Genomic DNA, 27,278 nt, shown 5'->3' on the forward strand with positions numbered 1-27,278 from the left:
CCACCCCTACCCCATCCCCAGCATTGTTGTCTATGTCCATTGGTTACACATACATGCACATAAGTTCTGTGGTTTATCTCTCCCCCCCTACCCCCTCTTCTGAGTCAGTCAGTACCCTACTTCTATGTCTCTGGGTCTATTTTGTTCATCAATTTGTTTTGTTCATTATATTAATTTAAACTCAAACTGCCTATAAGAAAGTCCATAGACGCTATACAACTCCAAAGCTGATTTGTCAAGCACATTACAATAAGTGACATCGTCTAGTGGTTTTCCCGTCCCCAGAAGTCTCTCTCAGGGTCACTACTTGCTACCAGATGGACATATGGCTCGGTCTCTAAATTGAACCGATGACTGGAAATATACAACCCCCATGCTCCCCAAACCCCCATCACTTAATGAGGGCATTTGGGAGGAATGTAGCCAAGCTTGACCTTGAAATCAGTTTCGATATTTTTCAGTCACACACACGAAACGTGTCGCTGGACGAAAATGACTTGAGTCACTGATTCACAGGGACTTTGCCAGCACCTGTCCTGCCCGTGGGCGTCCAGGGAAGCATCGCCAAGGAAGTGATGTTTGAACTTGGATTTTAAGGATAATTAGGAATATGTTCGTTGGAAGGGGGAGAATATGTACAAGTATTTAAAAAAAGAAAATCAGAGAGGTAGGAGAATATTTCAATATTTGGGACATAAATGAACAGAGAGCTCCCACTACTTAAATGGGCTGACGGTCATCCCCCACTGGAGGCTGTGTTAACGGCCTCGAGAAGGAAGGAACTGTTGCCGACTCGTCCATTGTAGTTCCTCTGATTTATTACACAGAATGGTCTGATGGTCTAAAGGAGAACTTGGCCCCAGAGAAACTTACATTTCAGTGTTAACTGGGAATTGATCGTGGGTTATAAAATGCAACATGCGCCCTGGCCGGTTTGGCTCAGCAGTTAGAGCGTCGGCCTGCGGTCCAGAGAGACCCGGGTTCGGTTCCCGCTAAGGGCACGTACCTCGGTTGCAGTTTGTCCCCGGCCCTGGTTGGTCGTGCGGGTGGCAGCCACTCGATGTGTCCCTTCATGCCGATGTTTCTCTCTCTCTCTCCTTCCTCTCTCTCCCTCCCACTCTATCTGTACAAAAAGTGGAGGAATATCCTCGGATGAGGATAAAAAAAATAAAATAAAATAAAATAAAATGCAACATGCTACTTGCACATATTTGTAAACTTATATATGTTAACTTTTACCAAATAATAATTATATTTTCCTGCACACAAAGACACTATCAGCATCTAACAAACATAACCCAGAGACATAATTAAGTGACATGTTCCCAATCCACAAATTTTTCTCACGGCATTAATCATGCCTGATAATTTGGACCTTGTGAGGAAAAAAATATGTGAAAAATGTAAAAATACACGAGGTCACTGTGTTGTGTAGAAAACAGGCTCAGCGACGGTGTAGGTCAGAACAGAAAAGCACACTGGCTCACTGGTAAAAGGTCAGAGGTGAAGAAAAGGAGAAACTCTGCCACTGGATGGACAACTGGTTTCCCATTATCCCCCTTGTGCCTGGATTCACCAGTCGCTCCGAGCAGGACTCAGTAAAAACGTCTGAACAAGAAAGAAGACACGCTCGGTCTTCTTTATAAAACATCGATACCAAGAAGCTACTTTACAGACTGAAAGTCATAGGCTCCGGATATGACAGAAGGTGTCCGGCACTTTTCAAACCCAGAAGAAGAAACACGCTACTTCGGTTTTATAGCCACGACATTGAGTCTTTGAGCAACACACAACTACACGATACTGGAAGGAGACAAACACAAAGATGCTTTGAGTTAATGAGATTGTAAGTGGATCCCCAAAATACTGGCTTGAAATACCTCATGTTCACCGGCAATTAAACCAGGTGTCAACGAAGAAAGTTGTTTGGGCTGCTTACTAAATCCACGTGGCAAACGTTTAACAACCACAGAAGGAAACACAAAGCAAGTATTGATAGCTTGTTCGGAGGAGCAGAATACAAGAATCTCTTTCACTTCAAAAGAATCCACACCAGTGTTAATATCTCAGTTTTGATTCAATGTATAGAATGCTCGCCTTCAGGGTAACTATGTAATGTAAGGAACTTGGGAATGTTATACACAGTGTACATGGCTACTTTCCAATATTTATATTGCTTGGATAGAAATGCACCTAAAATTATTTCAACATAAAAATTAAAACAGTGAAAAATAAAATATTGATTTAAAACTGAATTTAGAAATACAGTCTTAGGAGGCATTCCATAGGGGACAATAACAACATAGGACTATGAGCCAGACCCTTGGAATTAGTTCACACTCTTAGGAGTATAAATGTTGTCGTGGGCATGTAGCCGAATTTCATTCCTAGGAAAAGCATGCTGAATGAAAAATTTAGCAAATGTGGAAAAAATGTTAACAATTGTTGAATGTCAATGGGGGGAATACAAGTTTTAATTCTACAATTTTTAAACCATGGGTCCTTGTATTTTGCAAAGTAAAAACTCACAAGGATAGATGGAAACAATTTAAAGACTCTCCCAATTGTGCTGATTTTAAATGCGGCTTCATGTTAGGTAGTTTCTGATGATCCACACCAGTAGACAAATATTAAAGGATCAATATTCGCATCTAAATTGAAGAATTTTCAATGAAGACATACAGATGGCCAACCACACGGGAAAAGACGCTTAATATCACCGATCATCAGAGAAATGCCAATTAAAACCACCATGAGCTATCATCTCACACTTGTCAGAAGGGCTGTTATCTAAGAGATCAGCAGGACCAAGTGCTGGAGAGAATGTGGAGGGCAAGGAACCCTCGTACACGGTTGGTGAGATAGCAAACTGGTGCAGCCACTGTGGAAAACAGTAAGAACAATCCTCACAAAAATGAAGAATGGGGCTACCCTTCGATCCAGCGATCCCAGTTCTGGGTATCTATCAGAAGAAAAGAAAGCACTACAAGATGCGTGCATCCCTATGTTCACCGCAGCCTTATTTACAAGTGCCAACATATGGGGGGGTCAAGATATAGTGTATGTAACAGAATATTACTCAGAAATGGAAAGGGCTGAAATCTTGCCACTGTGACAACATGAATGAACCCAGAGGGTAGCGTGCTGAGTGCAGTAAGTCAGAGACAGACAAAGACTGTGTGATTTCACATCTACGTAGAATCTGAAGACATGAAACAAACAAACACACAAAACACTAACGGACCCGTAGATACAAAGAAAATAACTGGTGGTTGCCAGAGAGAAGAGAGTGGGGGAAGGGTGGAAAAGGTGAAGGGAAATTAGAGGTAGGAACTTCCCTTTATGTAATAAATAAGTCCAGGGAATACAATGTATAGTACAAGAGAGGAATCCATCACACCATAGTAACTGTCAGTGACGGATGCCGACTCGACTTACTGTGGTGATCGCATCATCAGGTGTAGAAATATCGAGTCATGCCGCACACCTGAAACTAACATCATAACTGTACTGCAATCAAAAATGAAAATAACACTGGAGAACTTTCAACGTTTCGGTGTTTTACTTTAAAAGATAGGATGTCAACGCATTATGTTCTTACGTAGGTTGTAAGGCTGGAGTTTAAAATGATGGCCACGTGGGCGTTACAGGGGAAATGAAGAAATTATTCAGCAGGAAAAGCTCACACCTCGCCATTTGGTGAAAGTCAAGCCTTGCACACACATATGTTATTCAGAAACAGCTGAGATCACTTCCAATATTTATGTTGCTTGGAAATATTTTTCCACTCTCTTTTTTGGGTCGGAAAAAGTCAGGCATTAGAAAGTCTGGTATCACAGTGAAAAATAGCCAGTGGCTGAGTTGAGGAATAACCTTTGTTTTTCAGTAATTTATTTCTCTAGGATACGTGTGTGTGTGTATCTTAAACAATATTGTTTTCATAATGGTACGCATAACCATTCACTAACAGAAAAATATGCTGAGTCAATATTGTCAATGATTAACGTTAAAACGTATTTACTTTTGCCTATACTTTTAACTTTATTGCAATTGATTTTTTTTTTATTACCCAAACTAACTCCTACTATTCTAGAATAATGATTCATTCCTCCTGGCTTGTTTTAGTCATGAAATCAGGAGTGTTTCATTTAGTCAACACTTTACTATTCTTTCGTTCATTCATGAGTTATAACTCAAATTCTGTTACCTATGAAATACTTGTTCAAAGCATGGAAAATAAAATCCAGGGAACATTGACACTCATTTCCAAATTGATTTTCACTTTCTTGCCTCCTACTTGTGGGTGGAAATTTACCAATTTGATTTTTACATCTTCTGACATCTGGTAAAATGAAAGGGGAGGTTTTTCAGAGGACCTTGTAGTGAAAAGAAAATTTGTTGATAAAGCAAAGAGAATTAAATATTCGCAGACGACAGCACTTTATTTAGGGGCTGAGACTAGACTGTTAACCTAAATTGAGCAATTAATTTATTCACATACTACATATTCATCTCCCACTGATTTTTTTTTTTTAGTAATTTCATCCGACTAGGAGACAAACAGCAAACTTCTTTCAGATTCAACTGACTGGAGAGGGCAGTGCTTTTGCCAAGTAAGGCTTTTCTTTAAAGGAGTTATTTTACTAGTAAAGTAGATGTTTTTCCTTTACTGTTTTACTTTGTGTGGTTTTGGGGGGGGGGTTTAAATGAATTTTGGAATGTAAAGTTAAGAAAGAAATACGAGCTTGCTTTTATTTTGATTAAATTTGGCACTACGAAAACATATAACACTGAAAACACGTGAAAACTGAACTATCGCATTTTGCATTTTTGATCGGGGTTTTGGAACTGAACGGAGACGATTTATGAATGGCTCGGCAATGTGGAGGCATCGTCTTTTTTCCAGGTGATTTCTCAGCAGCTAGTTGGCCTTGGAAAAGCTAGTCCCACACGGATGTGACAAAGAACACAAGCTGTTCCCAAACCTGTTTTATCATAGTCACAGTGTGGAACCCTGCCACCAACTCTCCTTCTATTACAGCGCCAATCGCCACATCTTAAAAAATAAGTGTATTCATACAAATATTTCTCACTGACAAAGAGATTTAACCTAACCAAAGCTATATTACCATTCAACTTTTGATCTACAGAGATTGACAAAAATAAGGCGACAGAAAGAATCCTTTACAAAGAGTGGCATTGTCCAGGACAGTGGGCATCGACATACGAAAGAAAATGAGCGAGTGAGGCTGACATTGGCGGTATGAAGACGTAGCTGCCCACTACTGGACATGAACAATGACTCCTGCTGCTAGTGCACCGGGCTGTGTGCACAGCTGTGAGCTCACAGATGTTGTGACCACCCAGGAAGAGGGAAGGAAGTGTTTGTAAACAGTAAGTGAAATGTGAGCATCGTGTGGACAAGGGCTGCGTCACTGCGGCAGCCTCGGATATGTGGGCGGTGCCACCTATAGGACCGGATGGGTTGGATGCAAGTGATGGAAAAGTGATGGAAGACTGATTCATGGGTGTTGCAGGGAGTGGGGGAGAAACAGACTCAAGGTTAGGGAAAGTCAGCTATTTCTGGGTGTCTTCATTTCGGAACCCTAACAGGAGGTATTGACTTACGCAGTTAGAGACACGAGACTGAGCTCATGGTGGGAGACGAGCTCACTGAGGAAGGCATTTAGTTTTGGAAACCAGATAAATGGATGAGCTCCCTTAAGGAGAGGGAAAATAGGCTGCAGCAGAGACTCTACTACGTGGACAGTGGCATTGTTTTTCTCACAATCCAGAGCTCGTTTCTTCTATTTATTTGTGTAGCCTCACTGCATTCCGTAGGGTTTCCAGAAAAACGCTGAGTAAAAACGGTCTCGGTGGGCACCCTAATCATAAAGACTTACACCTGAGCCTTTTAGATAAAAAACTGGCATTCCCCTGAATGCTAATTACATGTATAATAGGAAATAGATGGAATACTTTGATTTCACAAAACCTTCCAAAAAGGCGGTACTATTATTTTTAATTTTCAGTTGAGGAAACAAAGAAACCTTGGCACCAGCTCTAACGATTTAAAACAGAACTTCCTAAATTAGTGCGTAAAAAAAAAAATCTTCCAAAGAGATTTTAAAATGCAGCCAAAGTCGAGCACCGTCGCTTCAAGCTGCATGCTACGCATTTTTTAGGAAAAAACGATGTCATTACTCATAAATCTCAAAGATAAAAAAAACAGAGCAACTTCACTAGCAAGAATTTGATTGTTTTCTCTTTGGCCTTTAAAAGTGTTTATCATTTTTAATTTAAATGTCATATATGGCCAGCATTTTAAGATACATGAAAACCTGTTCTGAAGGAAATACGCTTTGCTAGCACAGTTAAAATGGTTCACACTGGAATGACTTTCGAAGCTTTAGACTCTTCAGGTAAAATATAATATAAAAACAACAAGGTACAGACTCACAGATACAGAGAACAGACTGACAGCTGTCAGAGGGTAAGGGGCCGGATGAAAAAGTGCAGGGATTAAGAAAAAAAAAACAACATACCTTATAGACATAGACAGAGACAGCAGCATGGTGTCTACCAGAGGGGGTGGGGCAGGGGGAGACAGAAGAGGGTAAAGGCGGGATAAATGGTGATGAAAGATGATTTGACTCGGGGTGGCGAACACACAATACAATGTGCAGAGGATATGTTACAGAACTGTACCCCTGAAACCGATATAATTGTATTAACCTATGCCGCCCCAATAAATTCAATACAGATTTTTAGAAAAGAAAATAATATAATAATTAATAAATAACACACTGGTTAATAAAGAATACAAGAATAAAAAAAGAAAAAGGTACATTACTGCCTTGATCAAAATTAGTTGCTACAGAAGCATTGAAAAAAAATACCACCTTACTGTTTAAGTTTCTAACTAATTAATTAAGTTCCTAATTAACAGATATAATATTATGGCCTGTGTCTATAATATGTACAAACTATCACTGCTAATCTATTAAGGTTTAATGAGTCACCGGTAACCACAGTTGCTAAAATCACCAAATTAAAAAACAAAGTAAAAACTCCCCGCAACACATCATCGTCGTGGCATTTTAAAGTGAATACATTCTTTCAAATAAAGCAGATGATAACGAAAGGAAACCCTTCTGTTCCGCTAACTTCGGAGACGTGGTCTGAGAATATTCGAAGGGTGCCATCTGAGACGAAACTCACCAGCAAACTTGATGTGGAATTTGTTCTCAGGCTTCAATATCTGGACGTACAAAGGGCAATTCGGAGCGAAATCCTTGACAGCCCACGCTCTCAGAATTGTTTGGTGGTCCTGAAACGACAGAAGTTGAAATATCATGAAATAAGTTGGAAAGTGCGTAACACAGTCAGGTGCTGCATAAAGACATTTCAGTCAACGACGGACCCCATGTATGAGGTGGTCCCATAAGGTTACAACAGAGCTGACTGTCCCTCTCATGTAGTGGCATCCTGGCCTTCATAACATTTTAGGGAAAGGGTGCAAAGGTCAGTGAGGCTGTGGTCCAAATGACCTTTCATCTGGGTCGTGCATGAGACACGAGCAGCCGCTGAATGAGGAGCTGCTGAGGTTGCTCAGGTCTCAGAAGGATACCGAAAAGCATATCCGCGAACCTCATGTATATTTGAAGGTAAACGAATTAAAGTGTGTAAACTTTATCTGAATATGTCCACAACAAATCAACAGGGGATAGAAGAGCACGTGCAATAAACAGTGATCAAAAAGATGTCCTGACTGGGAATAGATATCGATAATGTACATCTGATTTTGAAATTTTGGGGGTTGGGGGGAAGGAAAAAGAAGGCATAGCCAAATTGATCACTGGGTCTTCGGTGAACAGGGTGTAGGTAGTAACAACATTCTAAGTGTGTGTTGGGTTCAACAATGAGGGTCAATCAAGCGATAATGGCAGAAGACTTAGTTTTGGTTACAGGACTGAAGATAAATAGTATCAGCCACTAAATACAAAAAAATGAAAGTGCAAGAGACCAAATTTAGATCATGAAAATTTGGAAATGAAAACTAAAGGCAAGAACAGGGAAACCAAGTCCACTGTGTTACAAAGCAGAGATACAAACTACAGTATCTACTGTGTAATGAGTGTGAATGAAGGAAATATATTCTTGTAAAGGATAAAGTAAGAATGGGAAGTAGTAGAACAGACAGTGGACTCCTAAAACCCTACGCATAAGTTATTGTCCTTGTAATTTCCAAGAGTGGAACCACTGTCATTTAAAAAAAAAAATGTGTGACCACTTGAACGGTAAGCTGTGACAGCCATCGGGAGCAGTTTGGTACAAAGGAAGACGTGTGGGAGTTGACCTGGCTGGATTCCAGACCCTGCCAGTCTGGGAAATGTTATTATTAACTCTGAGCCTGGGTTCTCTCTCCGCAAAACAATTATGGTGCCTACGAAGTGATTTATGGGCCCAAATTGCCCAGCCATTTGAAAGCTTCTCACGGAATGTCAAACCTGATTAGTTCTTGGTTTGTTTCAACAAATGGACTTGAAAATTGAACTAAAATATGTATATGAGAGGGTAAAGAGGGATAGATGGCAATGGAAAAAATAAAGAAAAAAATATGTATATGAGTAGTAGCAGCATTGACTACAACTCTGATCCTATATGCATATGCAACATTTCCGTAGAAAATGAGCATTACAATATGAGAATTTTTTTTTTAAATGTGACCATCTTAAGAAAAGCCTGGGCATTTTCTTTAAAAAGATATCATGGGCTTTTTTCTAAAATTAATCTGGAATCATCAAAAAAGGATTTTTGACCTTAGTGAAATTGCACTTAATAATTTTATTTAAATGGTTTTGGCCATTCAGTATAAAGAAGAAAACATTTTCTAAGGCTGCTTCTTTGGTACTTACCTATTCTTGACCACCTTTTGAGTTTCTAATAAAGAGAATAAAATTATACATATACATACACATAATTTTAGAAAACACTATCAATTCCAAAGTGGGATACCTATTAATTTTTCATTTTGGTGTTATTCTCAACCTCTCTCCCTCCAATCCCCCCCAAAAATGTACACAAACTAATGCTAAGTTTGGCAGTATTCTGCCTGGTTATAAGACCATTATTTTTGAATTTATTTTAATGTTTTTCTTGAGTTTAGGGAGAGAGGAAAGAAGTGGGAAAGAGAGAGAAACATCGATGAGACAGAAAAACATCAATCTGTTGCCTTCTGCACACACCCCAGCCAGAGATTCAAACCAGCAACTTGGGCACATGCCCTGACGGGGAATCAAACCAGAGACCCCCCAGCTCAGGAGACAACAGTCCAACCAGCAAAACCTCCTGGCCAGGGCTCACAGGGAATCTTTTTAAAACGCACAGATTTTGATCCACACCCCACGTATTCTGAGTAGAGTTCCATGAACGCCTATATCTCAGAAACTCCAGCGGATCCCAACGCAGACTGCCTCTCCCATCGGCCTTGCTGGTAAGTGGAGGAGACGGAGACCGTTTAAGAAAATTGCAGAGCATGGAACGTGTAGTGGAAAAGTGGCCTGGTTCATGGCATTGTGGGTCATTTCATTCTGATCAACAGAAAACCCAAGTCCTAGTACAAAGGACTTCAAACCACGTTTGTTGACGCTGGCAGGGATCCAAATAAACTAATATTGTGGCGAGATAGTTTTGCGGTATTTGCTTCCTTTTTTAGGAACATTTTAATGTCACTAGGATTTAGCGCCGGCAGATTAAAAATAATCAAAGTTTTTAAAAAAAATCTCCTAGGATGAAAAGAAAAAGTTAGTAGTGGAGATTTTAGAAACTTACAGAGGATGTCCTGTCCACCTCACAGCGGCTGCTCAGAATGAAACAGGCCTCGGCATCATCCATCCTGGGTGCAGACAGAAAAACAAACTGAGCACACACCGAACACCTGTGTCCCACCTGGAACACGGAGGTGCATGCTTAGTCCCACGCACACAAACAGTCCGCTCCGACAGGAGAGTTGCATTTCAAGACCGTGACTGTATTTGACTATGAATAAAATAGTTGCTGAATGGGCTCGATAACTCAGTCGTTTATAATGAGGGAGGTAAAAAAAAAAGTTACATTTTATTCTCTGTAATAATGGTGTATTGTTTCATAGACAGCAGGGTCCTTGAATAACACTGTTTCGTTCAGTGTCATCTCGTTATAACGTTGATAAGATGTCACAGGAACTTAACTCTCGTTCGAATCCAGTTGCCTGTGGTAAAAACTGGTTTGGGGTACATCTTACAACTCAAGGACAGCGATGAAGACGTATTTAAAGCCCTAAAAGCAACAGAAAACACCAAAAGCGGCCTCGGCTAGGGATTTCATGTGGCTTCTGAGATGATGGGTGTTGTTATTTCGCAGATGCCCTGACCCCCCGTATCTCCCTCTCCCTCTGCCCATGTGAGATAATCCCCGCGATGCTGACAGATGTGTAAGACCATGTCGCCTTAAACAGGGGTGGCCGGTCCATGCACAACAGGGAGAGAGTGACTGAGACCTGTCAGCTTTCGGGCTCCTCCAGCCCCCCAGGGACTCTTGTCTTTCTTTCTGACACCAGGCAACACAAGTGTTTTCTTGTGTGTGTGTGTGTGTGTGTGTGTGTGTGTGAGAGAGAGAGAGAGAGAGAGAGAGAGATGCCATTGAGTTAGCTTCGACTGCGGGCCACCCCATGAACGGGTGACGTCCAGAGTGACGTCCAGTGTCCCGTCCTCACAGCCCCTGTGGACTCAGCCCACAGTTTCTCCCACGGAGTCGTCCATCTCCCAGCTGGTCTTCCTCTTGCCCCTGTGCCTTGTTTTGCCCCAGCATTGTTACCTTTTCCAGAGACCCCTGCCTTTTCATGATGTGCCTGAAACAGGACAGCTTCAGTGTGGTCACTTTTGACTCTAGTGATGTTTCAGACTGAGTTTGCTGTGGGACCCACTTACCCGTCTCCATGGCCGTGGACGGATGTCTACGGGTGTCCCTAGAGCTCTCCTCCTACACTGCATTTCGAGTGCATCATTCCCTCCCCATCAGCCTTCTTCACTTCCTGCTCTGCCCAATACATAATACAAGTCCTTTAACATTTAAACTAGCCCAGCTGGTGTGGCTCGGTGGTTGAGCATCGACCCTTGCACCAAGGGGTGGCTGGTTCAATTCCCGGTCAGGGCACATGCCCAGGTTGTGGGCTGATCCCCAGTGGGGGGCACACAGGAGGCGGCCAATCGATGTTCTCTCTCATCGATGTCTCTATCTCTCTCTCCCTCTTTCTTCCCCTCTCTCTAAAATCAATAAAGAAAAAAATAATAATAAAAGACATTTAAACTAGCATTCCATGTAACATGTAGCCCAGGATTCTTACTTGTGGAATACAACAGTATTCAGGGACTTGGAGATGCGTCTCGGGGTGAGTCCGGACACCAGCTCATCTGTGACAACCTGGGACCATCACCCCACACCACCCTCCTTCTGCTGTGTGGACACCATCTGCTGACCGTCTCTGCCCCGAGAAACAGGGGCAAATGCACTGATTTTATATTTCTAGCCTTCCCACGGTACGGTGCTGGGACTCAGGCAAACGTCTGTATTGGAAAAGTCCTCAAACGTATCAGGCGACACTGCACAGGGCTAACCCTGAGGAGGGGAGGCTACCCAGGGCTGTGGATGGAAAATGGGGTGGGGGAGGGCACCTACTTGGCTCTCAACAGGTCCTGATCTTTCAGGGCGGAGCCTTGAAGGTAGATGACCCTCTGTGACCACATGGGGATCTGTAGGACCCTCCGAACTTGCACGTCCATTTCCGTCGGACATAGGATCACCACGTAGTAATCCTGTTCAGAACAGAGGCGACGGGGTGGGAACAAGAACACTCTCTTTTACAGGTGCACAGAATGTCTCAGAACAGCCTGGAAGGTGAACACAGGCAGTGAACTCTCGCTAAGGATGGAATCCTGCCTTTGGAACCTGGGCACGCATCGCGTCGCGGGAGCCTGCGAGACATGTAACTGAGACGTGTGCATCTCACGGGTCTATACGTGCGTCCTGGCCTCTCCAGCCGTATCAGTACCGTGCAGAGGCTCGGTGCTGCTACTGAGCACGCATTTCCAGTCTCGAGCTTTCGACGTCGGGCTGATTCTAAACTATGCCTGTCCTGCCAAAGCACTGGAGTAGCGACTCGTACTGCAGAGACTTGCTCTTAGGATAAAAACGGTGATAGCGATGTCTGTCCTTTGGTAATAGGATGAACCAATAATATTGAAAAGTTTCTGATATCTGAATGGATATGGATTTGTAAAAATATTGATACTACAAAGTCATTAAAGAGTTTAAGATAAAAATATTTCAAAATAATGGTTCTTTGGAGAAAATATAAAGGCACTACTTGTGATGAAATGGTTAAACGCAACTGATCTCTAGGGTTTACAGTTCTCTGGGAAACCGTCATTATTTTATGACTCTAAAATATATCTAAAGAAATTTTTTAGAGCTTTAAGAATTTTCCATAATGATATTAGAATAATATCAATAAATTACCAGAGATCAGAATTTTCTTCCAAATAGATTTTCTTTATATGTTATAATGAGCAAACCTGAAATTATTTAATATGAAAATAAAACACCCAACAGATAAATAGGGAGTTTCTCCAAAAAATTTAAATTAATTTTTATAAAAACAAAGGAATGTATTGTATAATTTAGATATTACTTATAAGTATGATTTTTTAATATGAAAATTTTATTTTAAAAGTTCTTCAAAGTATTCATGAAAAAAATCTATTTCAGGGAGAAATATTTAGATATACTCAGTACTGTTTTGATCTCAGAATTGTCCAACCTTGTGCCACAAATTTGTTGAAGTAAAACAAGACATTCAGGTAGTTTTTGTTATTTGGACTGAACTAATCTTTAAGAAGCAAATATTACCTTACTTTACACTGGCCCAGTATTGTGGCAAGTATAAAAAGTATCTGAGCATTTTATCTGCATAGACAAATAAAGAGATTTTTCTGAATTCATGTCCTTAATGTAATGAGTCATTGTCTAATTTTTGGTTATTTATTACTACTATAAATAGGACCTAGTTTCACTCCAGGAAACAAAAGAATAAAACAGAACTTCCAGACTTTCATGTTTCCATCAGCGACACTTGATAAGTTCAAGGTAGCAGATAGAATTGAAATGATCTGTTCATTGATTTATTATAGTTTATGTTCAGTTCTGCTGTTCCATAAGAATATTATTTATGCATTATCCAAGGGAGAAAAATATCAATCATGTCGATTCAAAGAAAACCTTTCCTGGTAGCATTAACATAATTCCATCTGTCTCTCAGTATACATGCAGAAGGAAATAAAATACTGTGTATTCCTGCAGCATTTTGTCTGTGTTCCTGGTTCTATTTGCAGTTCTTCATTTACACTTTCTAAATCTGACTGTGTAAAAAAAGGGCCTCCGGAAGGCAGGATACACCATCCTCCCGTTGACTTTGACAATGTGTTAGTAGGTAAGACCCAGTCCAACGCCTAACGCAATGGAAAGGTACCTGCAGTCTTGGGTGAGCATAGAATTCATTCAAAAAGTCCATGAGCAGGTCAATCTTCAGTGAGCTGACACACAGGACGACGTGCTTTTCCGTCTGAGCCCTGTGGCGGCTGTAGTTGCCACCTGACTTCTGTCTCTCCATCCACAAGTAGGCCAGCTGCTCAAACTGGAGCGCGTTTTCCACATGTGAAGGAAAAACACGAACATGGAAATAAAAAGCATGCGTTCCATCCGTTGCTCAGAGGGACTCCGGTTCTTAGATCGAACCCAACCAGATCCCAGTGACCAGGTTCCCTTCAACAACAGACTTTCAGGTTTGCTGCACAGGTGGTGACTGCCCCCCAGAGGCTTGGGGTCTCAAAGGAAACGTGCTTGTGTGATTTTCCTAAGGTATCACACCAGGGCACTAGAGAGGGCAGTGCCCATGCTAATCCAGTAGAGTATGCAGCCGTGATGTCTCCCGGTCTGGGTCAAAGGGAGAAGTCTCATGCAATGAGATACCCTCACCCCACAAACACAGAAGGCCCTATTCTAGTTGCATAGTGGCTGGTATGCCAGGGAAGGGGAGGGTGTTGGTGTGGGACGTTGGGGAGGAACACATGCATGATGGGAAGTCTTCACACTTTCCTATAACATTGATCATGGTTGTATTTACCTGGATGGGTAGAACCACCAGGGCCACACAGATCATAGCAACGACAAAAAGCTTGGAGGACCACGTTTCAGGAGTGACATCCCCAAAGCCCACGGTAGAAAAGGTCACGATGCAGAAATACAGGGAGTCAAAGAGATTCAGCTTCTTTCCTATGCGTTCCAGATGTTGGATTCCACAGATGCTGAAGACACAAAGGTGCGTGTCAATGAAAACTTTCAGACTGGACACGCTACTTCTCATCCTTGCTTGTTGGGAAGCCGAAGCACTCCCCCAGAAAGCCATTTACGGGTTGCGATATGACATCATGCATTTTTTTTCCTTAGGAAAATATAATGTTTAAATTTGTTTTCTAGATTAACCAGATATAGTATTATTTTGAAGTAAAAAGTGTATCTTCAGGATAGGTAGATACATCGTTTATTGCTACTCTAGTACATAATTCTTGAGGCTAAAATGGGTTAAGCACTGAAATACCCTTGATTTGCATCATGCAGAAATGTTACTTCACTTATGTATTAGCTATTTTTCCTAGAACTGTGACTGCTACAATATGCCAAAAAAAGATTTGAAGCTATTTCATGATGATAGTCCATTTTAATATAGATTGCTATCTTACTTCATCCACAGATGTCCTTGGAGTCATTATTAAATGAAAACTGCCTCTTCTCCCTGGCCATAATTGATGAATTGCAGTTAATTATTATTTTGTGTCTGTACCCAGAAGTGATTTTAATGATGGGCACAGATTTTCTGATAAACCAAAGCCAAAAATGTGCTCAAATAGAGCACATTCATCCTCAAAATATCCTATTTTGTCTTGTCTTGAAAGAGACACATTTTTTTCAAAACACCAAGTTAAACTATTTAAATTATAACCTGAATTGAAAGTAGCAGAAAAATTTAATAATGTAGAATTTAAAAATAAATAATCATAGCTTTGAATATTAGTAAATGTACTATTATCTTAAAATGTTATACTAATAGAATTTAATATTGTTTTGGGACTGGGCAGTAATATATTTTTTTAAAGCTTACTTAAAATGTTTGATTTTAGTGGACATCTAATGGTAACAATATTTGTGTTGATTATCCTATAACCCCTGCCTACACATTTGAAATTAAATAATTTACTGCCATGTAAGATAGAAAAAATAAACCAATATTACTTCGTGTTCTACTGAACATTCTATTTAGTTAATAGGCATAAAAGTCACCGAGATGCATGTCTAGTGGTTGACTTTGAAGTGGAAGTAGGAAATCAGTATAATTTTCTTATAATTCCTCTATTGTAAAAATACCTGTAAATTTCAAGTAAGAAAAAAAAATGTTTGATTTAAAACCGATAGGTGCTAAACATTTTCACCCAAATATTTCATGATGGAAAAGGAGCAACCTAATATGGTAAAGAAAAGTCATACTTATTCAAATACATTTCCTGATGGTCTAATAGTACCAAGCACTGTGCTATATATATTGGAGAAGCATATATGAGTGTTGACTCTAGTCTACAGCTAAAGTAAATGATTTTGCCTTTATACTACTACTGCTAATAGTAACATCATAAATTAATAATGAGGCATTTAATGTAAAACTGGGATAACTTGGGAAATTACTTAAGCTTTTTTACCCTTCCTGCTCCTCAACTGAAAATTAGATTAACTACTAACTTCTTCATTTGCTTATCGTGGTAACACACAATGGAATGTCTGACACACAAGAACACTCAATGAATTCAGTAGCGATTGTTTATATCCCAGCCCCTGCATCAAAGAAACAGAGCACAAAAATGAGTCGGATATAAGGATCAAACATCTACACAAAAATATTAGAAAGCCTTTGTTTTTCAACTTGACAACAGACCCAGGGACTGGAGAAAGAGCAGAGATGAGGAAGGAGCCTATCGATTCCTCTTGGCTGTGGATGGACGAACAGTGATAGAGAGCAGAAAATTAGCCCTGGGTTGATGAGTAGCTTCATCAACCACGAGGCAAGTAGTCCTTGCCTAGTCTTTTCTCAAGCCTGCAACTCTCAACCGTTATGGGAGTGGACGTGCAGGCAGGCTTAGAAGAATCCGCAAGGAAGTGTTATGCAATGTGCCATGCAAACCCATAATCATCCACTGTTTACAAAGTCCCTACATGCTGATGTTGGTTGACCTTTGGAGGGTTCGCTGTCATCATTTACGGAAACTCACAACTCATTCTTGGTAAGGTAGTGCAGAGAAAAAAGAATTAAGTTCTATTTCCTGGCCACATTGTCACTATCAGGCCAGTGACTTGTTTTAAAAAGAGCCACTTATCTCTTGTACTTATATAAAAGACTGCATATATGTATATTATATATGTATATACTTATAGTTTATGTAGTTCACTGACCTAGGTAACAAGTAGATAATATTTTAAGATTTAAATGTTAACATCATAATATTTGGGGGGGAGTTGAAAATCCCAATAGAATTTTGTCTTTGTATATTATTTTGCTCATATGCTCATACTTTATTATTTAAATAGGTGTTTAATTTTATGGACTGTTCAGATTTTTATTTCTGTAACAATTAAATATATCTACTTTGTAGGCATTCTGTACATTTTTGGGACGCAGAGAATTCCTTCCATGCACATACTTATGTTCTTTTTTTGCATAATTGTGGTTGACATTCACAATATTGAGCATAGAGTGGACTTGGAACACTATTTCACGTAGCCATTTCTGCCTTAAGGTGGTCTTGTTTTATCTGAATCCCCCTTGTGACAATAAACATTGTCACAGAATAAAAAACCTTTAGAAATTTTATAGCCTGATACTTCGGCAAGTCTCCCTACATCAACGTGAACATGCGTGTAAACCATACGGACCAGAGGACAAGATGCCAAGTAGTCAAATACATTCTCAAGTGCATGCTCAGAACCGGATTATCGCCAACATACGCTAGAAACATTGAGAAATGTCCTGGAGAACTTCAAATCATCTCATGCAAACAACAGGAATAAGAGATTGACTATATAACTAGAACCACATAGAACAAATACAGCAGCTTGTGAGAGGTCTAACGTTTTCCACCAATATTTGTTGATCTTTCAGTATGACCTCAGGTATCAGGAGAGAAAAGCAACAACATATAATGACTTAAGGTCAAGTCAGTAATCTTAGGAACATTCTGCTGGGGGTCAGGAGTAAGAATTATTTCCTGTTTGGATAGGTTGAGTCTACCATTTCTGTCAGGGACAGACGTCCAATCCACTGCAATGATGTATTTTAAATATACACATGTCTGTGATAACCGTTCCCACACTCCTTGTGCAAACCCCCTTGATGGCAATTTTGTTACAGTTCTAATATTTTCAATTCCACACACATAGTAAAATGCATGTAGTACAAGGCAAATAATCAATATATAAATGAGAAGTAATTAATATCAACCCACTCCTATCTATCTCTGAGGTAATTACCACGTAGCATGTACTCTTTTGCTTGCTTGATATTTGTTTTGTTTTTCATGAAAACGTACTTTTCATTTTGGTTGGTAGTTTATCACTCTAAGATTTTTATATCCATCTTTTTAAAAGGATGCTGGTCTCTAGCTCTATATCTCAATATGTGTTCCGTGAAAAAGCCCATTTGACGGAAAACGTTAAGCAGACACAAGGTTCCGCCGTCGACTGTGTTTGGCAACTCTGGGTGAAGCATATTTTATTTAGCAAAGGCTTCTCAGATCTTTTTTAATGAGTTAATGTTTATTACAACTCTGAGAGTGGAATTTTTATAGGGCCAACTAAACGTATCTGCCAACATTCTCAGTGTCTTAGACGATTAGGGTTTTATGAACTGCACTGTGAGATACTTGGTGCTTTGTCTAAATATGTTAGAATCACGGTTTAGCTTAATCATTAAATGATGTGGAGAACATTTTACCTTTGGCCATACCTGAGCGTCCACTGCCCTAGATTAACTGTTCCCTGAAGAATTGTAACAGTAAAACTCTCACGTCCTGAAGTTTTAATTTTTTTTTAATGGAGATGAAAGATATAATATTAACATGCTATGTGTTAAAGGTGCTCTATCTCTACCCTTAATCTTAATTTAATATTGCTTAAAAACCCATAAATATGCCTTTGGAATGACCTCTATTCCATCCATAGATTCGCAGCCATCATTAAGCCTCATCATTCTTTGGTCTTTACGGACTTCCTACAGATCTGAACTCTGAACACATTTACCCAAGTACAGTTTACAAAGCCAGGCCCACCGAAGGCATACTGAGTCCTGGCTGAGCGTAGAGGCAGCTTCTCCTCCCTGCTCACAAAGAACCTAAGGGAACAGAACACATTTTTTCATAAGCACTGCAATTATTTAAAATGTGGATCACCAAATTGAGCGCGCCATATGGAAAGACAGACTCCAAATTCTATCTCGTTTTTAAAAACATTTAATTCTACTTTTTTTTGTTTGTTTGTTAACTGGAACACTGTCAAATCGCACTAAAGATCACTTTCGTTAAAGAAACTATGCTAACACCTGCAAAAATCATAACCATGTTAATTAAAAAAGGATTATGGCCCCTTTTGCACGAAATGCATAGAGCCATAATATCTATCGTGGGAATAATTTACCTTCTAATTATCCTTAGAAATAAAAGGGCTAATATAAAGTGAAATGTGTTTCTTCAGTCTCATTTTAACAAAGTATTCTTCCACTTAGAGGAGCTAATGTCCTAATTTATAGAATTTTTATTTTATTTTATTTTTTTTATCCTCACTCAAGAACATTTTTCGATATTTTGTTCAGATAGAGTGGGAGGGAGAGAGAGAGAAACATCGACATGAAAGGGACACATCGAGTGGCTGCCACCCGCACGACCCAACCAGGGCCGGGGACAAATTGCAACCGAGGTACGTGCCCTTAGCGGGAACCAAACCCAGGTCTTTCCAGACCGCAGGCCAACACTCTAACCACTGAGCAAAACCAGCCAGGGCCTAATTTATAGAATTTAAAAACCACTTTTTTATTCTTTCACTCACCTAGTGAAAAAGTGACCACCAAGTCTGAGATAGACATTATCTAAGGCGGCACCAATATTCACAGAGTGGTACGTGTCCTTTCTCATATCAAATATTTCCATTCAAGAGACTCCACGTTGTCCCTTGCCAGTTCTAGAGAATATATTTCTTTTAACAAAATGATGTTAAATTCGTTTATTACCTTTCCTTTTGCCATTCATTGAAACAACATAAAAGCATCTGTTGAATGGTCTTGGTCAATTTGTCAGACACATCAACCTAAGGGCATTGCTGTTGGAATATATGCGGAAGTCTGGCCGGTGTGGCTCAGTGGTTGAGCATCGACCCTGCACCAAGAGGTCGCCAGTTCACTTCCCAGTCAGGGCACATGCCCAGGTTGTGGACCCGATCCCCAGTGGGGGGCATGCAGGAGCGGCCAATCGATGTTCTCTCTCATCATTGTTTCTATCTCTCTCTCCTTCTCACTTCCTCTCTCTCTAAAATCAATAAAGGAAAAAAATTTTTAAAAATAAAAAGAATGTATGCAGATGGAGGCCGGATTTTATGTTGCTCTTGTTTGTGGTGGGAAGACTCAAACCTACAATCATGTCATGTTTCGTTCTGAGTGTGTTCCTCAGGTTATATGCTGTGCTGAGCCTGTATTTATGTTCACCCATAAATATTTACTACGAAATGTATACTGTGTCTCAGTGTAAGATCTATTTTCCACTCTGAATTGGGGAGGAGAAGCAGACAAATCAAGAAACAAAGCAGTAAAATAAAAGAAATGATTGTAGTAGATCAAGCCAGGTAAAAATAAGGAGACAGAATCACTGTGATCAAAAGTAATAATTTGGTAAAGTCAAAAATCAAGTCAAATCCCAACCATGTTCTTCATGTAACTTTCACTTGAGGCAACACTGATAATGAGAAATTAAACCATTATTGGGAAACATATCACCCACAGAAAGTCTTTTAAGTATTTTCATATTCTTAAAACAAAGCAACTGAAATAAGATAATAAATAAAGATAACACAGAACTTAATCACATTATATTCCTATTAATTTAGAAAAACATTTTTTATGTACTATTTTTTGCTCCTCGGAAAAGTGCGAGGATTTTTCTCTCCTGAAGCTTCCGTCTAGGACTTGACGTTTTTTCCTTGCTCGGTGGTAGGTCACTTGCATTTGAAAAAGTCTTACATTTATGTGTTCACTTTTGTCAGGTACCCCACCAGGTACTGGGGGGCAATGGTATAAAACATTGGCAAGACTGCTTCCTTCATGGGACTTAGAATCTAGGGGAAGGGAGAGAAATTGATGACTAATGTAACTATATATAAATGTGCAAAGGAGAGCCCCCCAGAGCCATGATTTCCTCTGATGATGGATTCGGGGGGGTCAGGCTTCAGTGAAAAAGTGAGGTTTACATGAACAGAAAAGGGATAAGTGAGACTTGACTCTGCAGGGAAGGAAGACAGCACTGTAGGGTACAGGGGGTTCAGCGTGATAGAGGAAGTGAGAAAAAACTCAGAGGTCCCTGAGCAGAGGAGAAACCAACAGTCCGAGATGAGGATGAAGAGATGGGAGAATCTGCGTGTGCGGGAAGTCCAGAGCCTGTTGAAGGGGTTGGTACACATCCCAAGGCGTATGGGAAACCTTGAACATTGAGCAAGTGGTAACACACCGTCTTTATACTTCACAAGGGTCGCTGTGACCTGATGGCTTGGGACGAAGCCAGAGAGAACATGGTAAACCAGTTACACGGCCGTTGCAGTAAAGATGTTGGGATGGTTTCGCCGGGTGGTGACTGGTAGGCAAGGAGGGGGCAGATTTGCTAGATACTTACCAGGTGAAACCCATGCAATTTGTTGACTGTGTGTTGGGTAACAGGTATTAAGAAGGATTCCATTTGGGGGGAGGTTGCTCAAAAGAAAGACAGTGGTTGATATGTCACAGACATGGACACTTTAAGGAAGAAATAGCATGAATCAGCTTGTGTACATATTTAGGGTGAGGAACCCAACAGGAAATGTCACAGGGACTGTGGGAGGGCAACAAGAAATAATGAACGCAAGCCATGGGAACTGGCCTAAGACAATTGGTGTGATCACAAACCTCAGGTTCCTTTCGGTGCATCTGCAACTTGTGATATAAAGAGACAGCCGGCCTCTCAGCCTGTCCCCTCGAGAGCAACACTTAGACCAAATTCTACCCCATAAAACACCTGTTCATCTCTGTCCTGTGGGATTGAAAGGCTCCTGTTCTCTGTCTTTCTGTGCATAACAACCAGCACATTGCACGCAAGGTTAATTTTTGCAAGAAAAATGTGAAAAGTATACAAAGGGCAGGTTCAGTTCACGCGGAATCAGATGACAGGGTGCTCAGCTCTCTAGACCAAGGCCCCGCGTTCCTGAGAGATGAGGCTGCTGTGCTCACCACATCCTCACCCTCCAACTCTGCGAGAGCAGAAATAACCAAACAACACCTTCTTGCCAACCACATGTCTTTAAAATATTTCTCATTTCCCTTATGTTAACTTGTAAGGATTCTGACACCGGCATTGAGGCTTGGAACCGGGGACGGCCTGCTGGTAGGTTTCTGATTAGAATCCTTCAAGGTTTATGGGCCATCCCTAGGTTTCAGTGTATATGGGCACAGGTGTACCACATCGTCCTGAGCTACTTAGGGGAAGAGAGAGCTAATACACAGGAAATGTTCCTAAGCATAAAGTGAAATGAAAGGGGAAAAACTGGTCACTGAGAAACTGTCCTTTTAATGATATTTTGTGGAAGAATACAAACTTGCAATAAGCATAAGACAAGTATATATATGCATGTGCGTACATGCTCATAACCTTGTACTGAATATATATTTTAATTGTTTAAGTTTCCAAACAAACAAAAAACACAATATCTATTCTATTTTCCTCTATATTTGCATTTTCTCCTTTTAACCATTAGGTTACTTAAAAAAAAAAAAAAACATATTCAATTGGCAAAGCTACAAACTCAAGTCGTGAGCAGTCAAAAAAAACTTCTACTGGTCATAAAGTAGATACAGTAGAATTCTGCATTAAAAGTTCAGCTCTAGAGAACATCACCCTACTGCAGCATGGCTACTGTGGAGCCTTAAGGGTAAGACAAATAAGGGATATGAGGCCAGAGGCAACTCATAAAGCACTTTATAGACAACACCAAGGAGTTTATATTATCCTCAACACTGAAGACATAAATGGAAAATTTTAAGGAAGCAAACGAATGTGATCAAATGGAATAGTGATGAGCTCATTAATTAATTAAAGTCTGAGGATATCCGCAGCACCGACTGTATTTACACTAGACCTCCGGGTTGACATGCACGTTATCCAAGGGCAAGCTCTGAGCGGAGGAACGGTGGGTGTACAAAGCTACCACATTCAGACCTAACGCACTTTCTAAGTGGTGAGGTCCTGCCTCTCTGCAGTGGACTTTCTCTTTGGCTTGCATTTGAACGTATCTGTTTCCGTTCTTAAAAGTGAAGTACAAAGCCAATGAAACAGTAGCTTTATACACCATCAATCCCCATTATGTATTTAAAGACCTGTCGTATTTAGAATTATTTGGTAAAAACAAAATAAGATCAGTCTACATACCAATTCTCTCCAGGAAAGATTTGATTTATCAACGGACTTGTTTTTTTACTATCAAGACATCAGTAGATGAGTACTCAGGTTATATGTCCCTGCCCAGGTAAAATGTTAAGTGATGCCAAATAAATATCAGCTGATTAGAGTTGTTTTACACTCATCAAACCTGTCCCCACTACCTCCTGCCACAGACTAAACTCATCCCAACCATTCAGTCTCTGGTCGATAGTTTCTGGAAATCAACTAAGGCACAAAACGAGCCTTTATGTTGTGTTTTCTGAAATGGCCCACATTTAATTAGCCGTGAAAAACAAAGGAGAACATTGAGCTCAACGTGTTACTCCACATTGCACTCCATGAGAATTACGTTCATAGCAACAGTGACTCTTATTTTTACACAATCAGTCACTGGAATCCAACATAAAAGGAAGGCTATCTGTAACCCTTTCAACACTGAAAATGCATTTAAAAATAAAATAAAATATTACTTCAAAATGTCATGTGTACCGACAGATAATATTCCGTCATGGTGGTACCCTTTTTACTTGATCACTAAATTCAATTGAAAAATATCCCCTTTCTAAGTAGTGGCGAAGTGGACTTACATCTATTTCGCAGAGTATAATATGTGCACACAAGTCTATGATATACAATTATAATTATATGTGAGTAAGAACACTCTTGAGAAGTATCTGATTGGTTCATTTGAGCATTCAACTAACCCTTCTACTGATGGTGGATTTAATGGCTTATAAACTAATGTTAAGTAGATCCGTATACGTGTAGGCTGGTCTCCCGGGTAAATAACTCTTCTTTTTCACTGGAAATTGCAGCTGTTTTCCTGATCAATGATGATGTGTTCAAAGAGCAGTTCCAGGAGGTCAATGACACCTGCTAGACTAAAGTAACTCACTGGAAAATGAAACTTGTATTGACATTGATGTAACATACACTTTGCTTCTGCGGCTTCACGTTTTCAAAAATTGGTAAGAGCTTGACCGCATCACATTACTTACACTGAAAGGGATTAAAGTAGGAATAAATATTGCCGCTAAAATACTACCATGGAAGATTTTTTTGATTCTATATTTCTTCATGTGAGAAAAAAAAAATTAAGCAAAGAGAGTGTTTTTGGAATCTAACACAGACAATAAATGTGCTATTTCCTTTATTCTTTGCTCGTGTCCCATGGACTGAGAGGTCCTGGTTCGATTCCCGGTTAGAGCGCATGCTCCATCCCCAGTAGGGGGCGTGCAGGAGGCAGTCGATCACTGTTTCTCTCTCATTGATGTTTCTTTCTCTCCCCTTCTCTCTCTTTTAAAAAAATCAATTAAAAAAACATATTAAAAGAAAGAAAGAAAGAAAGAAAGAAAGAAAGAAAGAAAGAAAGAAAGAAAGAAAGAAAGGAAGAAAGAAGGAAAGAAAGAAAGAAAGAAAGAACATAGACTAGTGTCTCTCCTTCACTCTGCCTACACGATGAGATTCCTGAATTCTGTGGGGAGCAGAGCGAGGGGGACGATAGTGCCCTGGACGACCTTGACGACCCTGCCTGTTTCTTCTTCCTGGAGGTCAAGCACATGTCCCCCTCTGCCTCAGCTGCCTGGACCTCAATAGCAGATTCCCACTTCTTCTCTGCTAGGTTACGTTGTTTCTTTCCGTTCTCTTACAATGACCCATTTTCAGGTCTCTTTCTAAAACTGTCTCAAGTCTTCGGTGGAAGTTCATCTCTCTCTCTCCCTTCTTTTACAAATGAATAAAGGAAAGCTCAGGCACATAGTCATTTAAATTCGCCCAGCAAGAAAGGGACGCATCAAGGTGTCTTCCAAGGCAATGTGTTTCTGTTTTCACCAAAGGTCGCTCAAATCTCCGGATATGCACAGAGAATTCCCTAAGAAATAAAAGCTCTAAGAACCTATTTTTTTTTAATGCTAAACTAGAAATCTTCCCCCTAAATTATGGCAACAAAACTTCTCCATTATAGTTGAATAGCACTTTATAATTTACCGAGTGCTTTTGTATAAATTCTCTTGATCTTGGTGATTATTCGGCACTGGGTCCTGCTTGAATTTATAATTATAAAATAGGAAAGGGTTAGAGAAAGGCCAACACACAAAGCAGAAAGTCCTGGGGAGAAAAGTGAAAGCATCTGGGGGCCATTGGGCTTAAAGAAAAGACACTGAGTGCCTGCACTGTGAATATAAAAGATAATTATAAAGCAGGGGACGCAGCCTGGCCTGCCGCCCCCACAGGAGGCACACCAGAGGGAACTACGTCTATGAAATTCAAATGAGATATTGAGAACAGCCAATGCAAAAACCAAAGTGCTAGCAAACCAGGAGCCTAAAAATGAATGTTAGGCTTGTATGGAGAAATATAACCGAGGTCCCTCATAAATATAATTCAATGAACTAACAGAAACTATAAAAAGAGTATTCAGTGGCCAAATAAACCTGAACTTTTAGGGGTAATCAGAAAGATTCTGCATAACATTTATGTAGCAAAATGTTGCTGGAAGTTACCATAACCCTGGGTTCAGGAAAGAACATCTGCTTAAACAATGGAGAGAAAGGAGACCTTGTTCAAATGAGTCTCTCAACACTTGGAATGGAAATGCTTTAAGATACATTAGCAAAGAGTATGGGCAAGAAAGAGGGTAAAATATAATACAATGAGATACTTTTAAAGAATTTCCTAAGAGGAAACTAGGCGAACAACAATGACACATGCTCTTGAATATAAGGATGCTACAAATTGGCTGACGAGCCAAAGCGTGCAGGGTATGTACCGAGTTAGGTGACATTTGGGGAGTTAATCCGAAGGAAAAGATGAACACTTGATGAACACTTGAGGAATGTTTAAAGAGAAAAAGAGAGTTTGCGGTATTTAAAAAAGACGTATGAGTTCTGCCCAGATCTGGTCGCTTGATGGTAAGAAAACGCTTTCGTTATAATAAAAATGTACTGTGAAAGCCCTCACATTGACGGCGGTCTAAAATAGAAGACCATCTGGGTGGAGCGGCATGGAAGGGGCTATGTTTGGAGAATGGAAAAGAACATATCTGCTCGGGTGCGTTTTAGTAATGCCATCCTTTGTTGGCATCTTCGGCTGCCATTCCGTTTTAGCAGTTTCTCATTGCATTGTCCCTCGTCTTTACTGTATATATCGAGCAGCCACCTTTTTTTGGACACGTAGGTGAATGAAGTTCTCGTCTCTGTCTGCACTGTGCCGTGTGGCCTATCCGACGCGTTTTACTAGCCGCTGAGGGTTCTGTGTTGCTCGGTGTTGAACCAGAAATTCCTTTGTTCATTGCCAAGACGTTGTCTCCTAACCCCTGACAGTGACGATCCGTGTGCTGATGTCGCCTCTGGTACCTGCCTGTGCTCCGGCCTCTGCAGACAAATGGTTGCTCAACTGCTCACCTTAGGTTTCTTTCTTTCTTTTTCTTTTTCTTTTTTTTCTTCTAATTGATTTTTTAGAGAGAGGTAGAAACATCAGTGGAGAGGGAAACATCGATCAGCTGCCTCCTGCACGCCCTCCCCTCCAGAGATCGAGCCCGCAACTCGGGCATGTGCCCTGACCGGGAATCGGACCGGTGACCCTTGGTCCAGGGCTCAGTGCTCAACCACTGAGCCACACCAGCCGGGCTCTCCTTAGGTTTTTAAAAGGTGTCTCAACTACTGTGAACACGATTTCCCTTTCCTTTGATGTTTCTTCCCAGACCCCCTCTTCCTCGTATATGGCCCATCATCTGGTCAGTTTCCCAAAATGCAAATTTCAAAGTCTTTTTTCCTTTTTTCTTAATCTCACACATTGTGTCCCACTTGTCATCAAAACCACGACTATGTCATCTCTCGTTAAGAAACATATTACGGCAGTAAGAACCCGACATGAGCTCTACCCTCTTGACGGACATATCGTGAACCGTAGGTGATGCGAAGGTGTAGACATGGAGCTAATGAACGAGAAAGGCGCACTGTGACCCCAGGACTGTATTCCAGTCTACAAGTTTCCCCCTGTACAGAGAGCACGCCCTAATGCTTCCTGAATTCAGCAACTCTGCGGTCCCTCGGGGTGACGACATCCATCCTGCGATGGAAACGGAAGTTCCTAATAAGTGACAACAAGTAAAGTAACTGTGTTGGGTCTAACCCGAGGGAAATGGACACAATCAATAAAAAGGCTGAAGCCCAGATGGAGCCAGAATGGAGAGTCTTTGTTATCGACTGGGAAGCTCTCTATTTTTAGTAAAGATTTCTCAGGCGTCAATCATCCAGCCAGCAGGGAACCCCATTCTGTGTCCCGCCTGTCCTGCCTACTGGGGTTCATTCACTGCCTGCCACAGAGTACGGGTGAGACAGCGCCCCGGGGGCCGCAGCCTCAGAGCGCACCATGCAGACCCAGGTTCTCAGCAGTGACGGGAGCGAGACTCAG

At 40.7% G+C, this 27,278-nt stretch overlaps 1 protein-coding gene across 4 annotated transcripts in view; it reads right to left on the reverse strand.

Annotated features, from left to right (window-relative positions):
• KCNT2 (potassium sodium-activated channel subfamily T member 2) overlaps positions 1-27,278 on the reverse strand; it is a 165,919-nt gene that overhangs the window by 64,645 nt on the left and 73,996 nt on the right. For all 4 annotated transcript variants that reach the window (XR_004961413.1, XM_036277429.1, XM_036277428.1 and 1 more), the window contains exons 9-13: positions 14,222-14,402; positions 13,568-13,732; positions 11,719-11,855; positions 9,835-9,898; positions 7,222-7,330 (exon numbers count right to left, since the gene is read on the reverse strand). Coding sequence is in view for 3 of the 4 variants with exons in the window: in XM_036277429.1 (XP_036133322.1) it covers positions 7,222-7,330; positions 9,835-9,898; positions 11,719-11,855; positions 13,568-13,732; positions 14,222-14,402 (656 nt within the window). In the remaining variant the exon portion in view is untranslated. The remainder of the gene's footprint in view (positions 1-7,221; positions 7,331-9,834; positions 9,899-11,718; positions 11,856-13,567; positions 13,733-14,221; positions 14,403-27,278) is intronic.

The sequence above is a fragment of the Molossus molossus genome, unplaced genomic scaffold (assembly GCF_014108415.1).
Source record: "Molossus molossus isolate mMolMol1 unplaced genomic scaffold, mMolMol1.p scaffold_m16_p_23, whole genome shotgun sequence".
NCBI classification, from domain to species: domain Eukaryota; kingdom Metazoa; phylum Chordata; class Mammalia; order Chiroptera; family Molossidae; genus Molossus; species Molossus molossus.